Source organism: Oncorhynchus mykiss, chromosome 6 (assembly GCF_013265735.2).
Source record: "Oncorhynchus mykiss isolate Arlee chromosome 6, USDA_OmykA_1.1, whole genome shotgun sequence".
Taxonomy (NCBI): domain Eukaryota; kingdom Metazoa; phylum Chordata; class Actinopteri; order Salmoniformes; family Salmonidae; genus Oncorhynchus; species Oncorhynchus mykiss.
The window spans coordinates 99,404,481-99,412,464 of record NC_048570.1 but is presented as its reverse complement, the minus strand read 5'-3'; the positions used below and the strand labels follow the sequence as shown (position 1 = coordinate 99,412,464).

Below are 7,984 nucleotides of genomic sequence, written 5' to 3'. Positions count from 1 at the left end.
GCAGATATCCAAGGATTTTGAAACATTCAGAATATGACTGATGAGGTATTAATACATTTGTCACTTTATTAATCGATAAGATATTAAAATATCTGAAGAGTTAAATCCGGGAAATAGTAACTCTTTAAACAACATTTTCCCGTGGTGCCCCGACTTTCTAGTTAAAGTTTAATCACATAATAATTACACAGAGAATTGATAATATAACATTATTGACTTTAATGATAGTCAAGACACACCCCTATCTTCAAGTGGCCCAGGAATTGCCAAAAGTCCTCACAAGGATAGTAAAACAAGGAAAATTCTCCCATGTGGGAACATTTACCACATCCCCACAAGGACAAAGGCTATTTTAAGCTTAGGGGTTGGGGTTAAGGAAAGGGAAAATAGAATTTCAAATGGAAATCAAATTGTGGGGTTATGGTGTGTGTGACTGTGTACAAGAGAGAGGGCGAGACAGACAAACAAAATGTTTTACACACAATAAATTAATGTCATAGCACAAATTAATGATGTACACTGAGACAAAAACAAATAAAGGCTTGGTGTACCACAGATGTGTTAGGTTGCTAACCGTTTGATTGAAATCACTAAACAGCTGTTGCAACCACAGTATTTCATTTTCAGAGGCTAGAATCCACAAGCTAGAGTCTTAATATAACTGTATAGGACTACAGTTTGTTGTGGGGTATGAAGGTAGGTTACAGTCTAGTTGCAGATGACCTATAATACAATATCTTGTGTTGGCTGAAACACTAACCCAGTATTATAGAATGTATCATATATATAATAATATGGTGGGACCTATGTGTTGGCTGCAACACTGCCCTTCTTGTCGCTGAAGAAGCTCCTGAGAATGAGAACCTGTCCAATGCTGACAGTGAAAAGGATTATAGTTTCTCCTATCGACCAATAGGACACACGCTCATGGAGGTCCTCTGCTCTGATGCGGTCATGAGCCTCCCTTAACCGATACCAGGTCTGAGAGTCAGACACTACCTTCAGGATCTCATGGATGGACAGACAGGCCGACTCCATCTGGAGAAGAGACGAGATTAATATTAATACATCCTTAGAGGGGCAATCTGCAATTTAAACAACATTGCGTTCACATCTACATATGTCAAGTGCCTAGGGGGTGGAGTTAGTCATATATAGCTCTAGGAGTAAGGGATGCTTTCTGGATGGACCTAGCTGCAAAGGTACCTAGAGGTTAGCTGCGCTTAGCAACACGGATCTAGTGACATACACTAGCGCTGCTTTCAATTGGATTGGACAAAAACAATTAGCTGGGAAGCCAGAAGTTAAATACAATTATTTTTCAACATACTGACCCACTTCCTCCCTGCTTACCTCGTCAAAATAAAAGTCCTGCACAATATGTGGGAAAAAAAAATAATAACTTGTGGGTGGCTTTTATCATCCTGTGGACCGTTTTGGTTCAACCCATTCCAATTGAATGCAGCGCTAGTGTGTGTCAATAGACCCACGTCGTTAAGAGCAGCGAACCTCTAAGTACCTTTCCAGCTAGGTCTTCTGTGATCTACTGTACTGGTGTCAGTGATCTTACCTTTATTAGTTATATAAAATGGCATAGATATCTAGATTATTAGATTCACATGCTGAACAAAAATATAAAACCAATCATTTCAAAACTTGTACTGCGTTACAGTTCATAAAAATTAAATCTGTCAATTGAAATTCATTAGGCCTTAATCTATGGATTTCACATGATTGGGCATAGGCCCACACACTTGGCAGCCAGGCCCACCAACTGGGGAGCAAGGCCCTGTCAATCCAAATGAGTTCTTCCCCACAAAAGGGTTTTATTACAGACAGAAATACTCCTCAGGAACCCCCCCCCAGATGATCCTGCAGGTGAAGAAGCCGGATGTGGGGGTCCTGGGCTGGCATGGTTACATGTGGTCTGTGGTTGAGGCCGGTTGGACGATGTTGGAGGCGGCTTATGGTAGCGAAATGAACATTCAATTCTCTGGCAACAGCTCTGGTGGACATTCCTGCAGTCAGCATGCCAATTGCACGCTCCCTCAAAACATCTGTGGCATGGTGTTGTGTGACTAAACTGCACATTTTAAAAGTGGCCTTTTATTGTCCCTAGCAGAAGGTGCACCTGTGTAATGATAATGCCGTTTAGTCAGCTTCTTGAATGCCACACCTGTCAGGTGGATGGATTATCTTGGCAAAGGAGAAATGCTCACTAACAGGGATGTAAGCTTTTTGTGCGTACGGAACATTTCTGGGATTTATATTTCAGCTCATGAAACATGGGACCAACACTTTACTTGTTGCGTTTATATTGTATTTTTATATACACAGTGCATTCGGAAAGTATTCAGACCCCTTCCCCACATTTTGCGATGTTACTTTATTCTAAAATCGCTAAAATGACAAAGCAATAACAGGTTAGAATTTTTTTCAAATGTATTAAAATCAAACAGAAATATCTTATTTACATAAGTATTTGGACCCTTTGCTATGAGACTCAAAATTGAGCTGGTGCATCCTGTTTCCATTGATCATCCTTGAGATGTTTCTACAACTTGATTGGTCCACCTGAGGTAAATACAATTGATTGGACATGATTTGGAAAGGCAAACACCTGTCTGTATAAGGTCCCACAGTTGATGGTGCATGGAAGGGTACAAAAAAATGTCTGCAGCATTGAAGGTTCCCCAAGCAAACGGTGGCCTCCATCATTCTTTAATGGAAGAAGTTCCTAGAGCTGGCCGCCCGGCCAAACTGAGCAAATTGGGGGAGAAGGGCCTTGGTCAGGGTGGTGACCAAGAACCCAATGGTCACTCTGACAGAGCGCCAGAGTTCCTCTGTGGAGATTAGAGAACCTTCCAGAAAGACAATCATCTCTGCAGCACACCACCAATCAGGCCTTTATGGTAGTGGCCAGACGGAAGCCACTCCTCAGTAAAAAACACATGACAGCCCGCTTGGAGTTTGCTGAAAGGCACCTAAAGGACTCTTACCATGAGAAACTAAATTCTCTGGTATGATGAAACCAAGATTGAAGTCTTTGGCCTGAATGCCAAGCGTCACGTCCTGGAACCATTCCTACGGTGACACATGGTGGTGGTAGCATCATGCTATGGGGATGTTTTTCAGCGGCAGGGACTGGGAAAACTAGTCAGGATCGAGGGAAAGATGAACGGAGCAAAGTACAGAGGGATCCTTGATGAAAACCTGCTCCAGAGCACCCAGGTCCTCAAGATGGGGCAAAGGTTCAACTTCCAACAGGACAACAACCCTAAGCACACAGCAAAGACAACACAGGAGTGGCTTTGGGACAAGTCCCTGAATGTCCTTGAGTGGCCCAGCCAGAACCCGGACTTGAACCCAATCAAACATCTCTGGTGAGACCTGAAAATAGCTGTGCAGCAACGCTCCCCATCCAACCTGACAAGCGCTTGAGAGGATCTTCAGAGAAGAATGTGAGAAACTCCCAAAATACAGGTGTGCCAAGCTTGTAGCATACCCAAGAAGACTTGAGGCTGTAATCGCTGCCAAAGGTGCTTCGACAAAGTATTGAGTAAAGGGTCTGAATACTTAGGTAAATGTGACTCACCACCTGGATTCGGTCTTATGTAGCAACATTTGAATTTTTGTTTTTTTACATTGGATAAAAGTAGAGCCTCAGAGCTACAAAATGGTATATCATACACTGCATTTGAGGAAACAATGGGAAAGTAATTCTGCTTTGAAAGTCGATAAACTTGTAAACTCACGTCATGACGTTACTACCCTGCATGAATCTGAAGGTAGCTAACCCCCCAAAAAAGCAGCGTTTGACATGATTACCTAGACATACTGACCAGCTCCAATAGACAAACGCATGCTATATGGCAGACCAATCCAAACATCTCTCGGCATGTCCAGCCCACTCATTATCTCAGCCAATCAAGGCTAGCGGGAAGGTTGCGCTCTTTTTCTGTGGCTAAACCAACTAGGCTCGTAATTTAACAATTGTATTTGTATTTACAGATGGCATACAACTTTGATATTAAGGCACATGAAAGTTCACATGTTTGAGAAGGCATTTCTGCCAAAAAAACACATTTTTATAAATCATTTTTTACATTCTAACAGCCTCCTGTGAAGTCGTGACTTGCGACATACGCCTAGTTTCCTGAATCGGGTCACAAGTGATATCAGTTTTTTAACATTTAGAATAAATTTTCAAAAAATTCTAAAAAACAGCTTTTGGTTCATCATGATGGGGTATTGTGTGTAGATTGGGAGGGGGGTGAGTCAGTTTTAGAATAAGGCTGTAACAAAATGTGGAAAAAGTCAAGGGGTCTGAATATTTTCAGAATACACTGTATATAGTATTATATTATGATCTTACATGGGTTAGGGTTGTGCCGTGGCGGAGATCTTTGTGGGCTATACTCAGCCTTGTCTCAGGATGGTAAGTTGGTGATTGAAGATATCCCTCTAGTGGTGTGGGGGCTGTGCTTTGGCAAAGTGGGTGGGGTTATATCCTTCCTGTTTGGCCCTGTCCGAGGGTGTCCTTGGATGGGGCCACAGTGTCTCCTGACCCCTCCAGTATTTATGCTGCAGTAGTTTGTGTCGGGGGGCTAGGGTCAGTTTGTTATATCTGGAGTACTTCTCCTGTCCTATTCGGTGTCCTGTGTGAATTTAAGTGTGCTCTCACTAATTCTCTCGGAGGATCTGAGCCCTAGGACCATGCCTCAGGACTACCTGACATGATGACTCCTTGCTGTCCCCAGTCCACCTGGCCGTGCTGCTGCTCCAGTTTCAACTGTTCTGCCTTATTATTATTGGACCATGCTGGTCATTTATGAACATTTGAACATCTTGGCCATGTTCTGTTATAATCTCCACCCGGCACAGCCAGAAGAGGACTGGCCACCCCACATAGCCTTGTTCCTCTCTAGGTTTTGGCCTTTGTAGGGAGTTTTTCCTAGCCACCGTGCTTCTACACCTGCATTGCTTGCTGTTTGGGGTTTTAGGATGGGTTTCTGTACAGCGCTTTGAGATATCAGCTGATGTACGAAGGGCTATATAAATACATTTGATTTGATTTGGATTTGATCTTACCTGTGTCAGTCAAATGCATATGTAATATAATGAAAGTTGAATATAGTTAACATTGTTTTACCTGTGTTAGGGCTGTGTCTCTGTTCATGTCAGGCAGTAGGGGTCTCTCCTCTCCAGACCTGAAGTCCAGGTAGACGGTCTTGTGGGAGAAGGTAGAGAACTCGTTGCTGAAGCAGACCTTGTAGGTTCCTTTCATAGTGGTGGTGTGAGAGAAGCTATCATACTGCTTCTTCCTCTCCTGATACAGGACGTTGTTCACTGGATCTGTTACAAAGCAGTCCACATCATAGTTCCCTCCTGCAATCACCTGGTATATACAACATGGAAAGATTAGGATGATGGTAAGGAAACACATTTAGAGTAATTCAGCCCTTACGAAAAAAGACTGCAGTCAGAGTGCAGTACAACTGCAGTATGCTGCAAATACTGCTTCCAAAATACGTTTTAATTACAGTAGTAATTTTGCAGTGTAACTGCAGTTAGAGAGCTGTATAACCACAGTAACTGCACTTTTACTGAGGTTTCAAAACTGCAAAATCTTTTTGTGCATTCTTCCAGTGAGTGTGAAGGGACAATTAGAGCATGGGATCAGATAAAGCAGTTCAATGCACTAACTAACTCAACCATATGGGGAAATGGCATCATAACTACACGTATTGAATCACTTACTTGAAAGTCTAGGTCAAACTTCACTCCATTCTGGAGCTCTTCATAGAAACATTGCTTGTCGTTATCAGGTAACTCAAACGTCAACTCCGTGGAACAAACAACGATCACATGCAACATCAAACTACACAGTCCAAGGGAACGCATTCTGTAGGACAAATGCTATGAAAATGTGGTTACAAATGAAAGCTACAACAAACAGTTGAAGTCGCAACCAGTCACTTCTTCAATGTTCATGTGATGACAGGGAGATATAAAAAAAAAATTAAAAAAAAAAAAGTTTGGAAAGCTCCCACCCATAGAGAACGATAGAGAAAGCATATATTGTTCCTATTTTGGCGTCTGAGCGCACAGAAAGCACCATTGATAAGATCTCAATTTGAAATAGTATTTTTTTTCTTCGCGATTGGCCGATCTCTCCCAATGACGCTTTTGGATATGATAGGGTCATTAGGAGGGATCAGACAATAAAGTTGGAAGCCCCACCCAGTTGACTACGTTAAAATGGTGGAAGCCATCAATGACGCTGTCTATGTCAAAATATTTTTTTGGCTACTAGAGGCCTCTATCATTCTCTATACTCCCACCATAACCGACGTGGCATCAAAACAAAACACTTCCGGATCACGATTATTTTTTACAAAATATTGTATTTTATTTTATACAATTTGAACCATGTTCAGAGATTTGGAAACTGTTGAGCTTGAAATCACTTGTTTTCCGTTCTACGGATTTTAGTTATAGTAGTGCAACATTTTTAAACATGATGATTACGTTGTATCACTGGGTGGAGTTGATTACGCTGAGCCGCGGGGCACCGGTTTATGGCCCGTGACGTGAACGGGCAAAAACGGTGAGGGAGGAGCACACTTTTCAAATCGCAATGTAACAGGCAGCATGGTGAATCGTCCAGAAAGAAACAAAATCTATTTTCCATAGGCTTGAATTTTATAGCTAGTCTTCATTGGGAAGGCATATAAGCATTCACTTGTAGATGTGAAAACAGAATCCTACTCATTACCCCTCGTGCTTAATTACTTAACTTTTGTTTTGTATGGAACCCCGTTCAGGTCTTCAAGCACGTGTTCAAAACACAATCTTTTTAATGCTACGTGTGTAAAGTAAACAGGTGTAGGTGCTAAATTAACGTCTTCACGCGCTAAATTAACGCCTAAATGCGTCAAATAAGCACATGCAAATGTACTTGCAGGCGGTTCAACATGTGCTAAATAAACGGCTGCAAGCGGTCCTGCACAGGTCAAGTTAACGCCTACAGCTGCTAAATATACACCTACACACGCTAACTTAAGGCGTTCTTTAATATGCACATTTTACTAGCTCCTCCATTCTTCCAAATTTCACAGTTTGAAGGAACTTCCTTTTCCATTGCAAGCAGAGTTTAACCTTTAAAAGGTAACGGTTTTGTCTTTGAAATGTGTTGTTACTGAATCGTAAAGTTGATCAGCTAGTTGACAGTGGAAGGATCTGTTTCTCATCACTGGCTATAAAATTCAGCTAACATTAATCTAGCACCAGGATCAGCAGTGCTTAGCATAAGCTAAATCAGATACTTGCTAGCTAATTTAGCTAACGTCGGTAGCCTCGAACCCCGGCCATATTATATAATTTAGTTCCCCTCAAACTTTGCCTGGTCATACTGCTAACCGCAGTGAACTGCACCATCTTGTGTTTTATTAAAAGCCCGCTGAAAAAACATGTAAACTATAACAGCCATGGAAACATTTAGGAATGTGTTAATAGTATCAAGGTAAATTACATACTAGCAAGTTTGTTGCTTGAATGCAGGGCCAGGCATAACATGACATAGATTAGACAATGGAGATGCTCAAAATCTTGGTAGTTCTCGATTTTTGGACTATTGTCTTTATCATTGACTTAAGGAAGACAAGCTACCTAAATGTGACTTATCGGCTAGTGTAACAGATGTATATCGTACTCTCCTTGCGTTGTGTTTTCTCCAAATAAATCACATCAGCCAGTGGTCCCAGTTGAGCATCATTTATTTCTGTTGCTGTTGTTAAATGGGAAACAGCACGTTAGTTGTGCAGGGCTTAAAGATATTGATGGCTATCGATGGCAAAATCCCTTGAATCACATTTTTATACTGGGCGAACAAAATACAAAACATAACATGTGTAAATACCTGTTAAATGGGAAACAACGTTAGTTATGCAGGGCTTAACGATATTGATAGCTGTCAATGGCA

The 7,984-nt window shown here is 41.6% G+C and overlaps 1 protein-coding gene across 1 annotated transcript; it reads right to left on the bottom strand.

Annotated features, from left to right (window-relative positions):
- Positions 1–201: 201 nt before the first annotated feature.
- Positions 202–6,012, bottom strand: p24b (membrane protein p24B). The gene is given in 3 exon segments (NM_001124409.1): positions 202–1,038; positions 5,153–5,398; positions 5,761–6,012. Coding segments are annotated over 3 exon segments (624 nt in total). The 5' UTR covers positions 5,905–6,012; the 3' UTR covers positions 202–804.
- Positions 6,013–7,984: the final 1,972 nt, after the last annotated feature.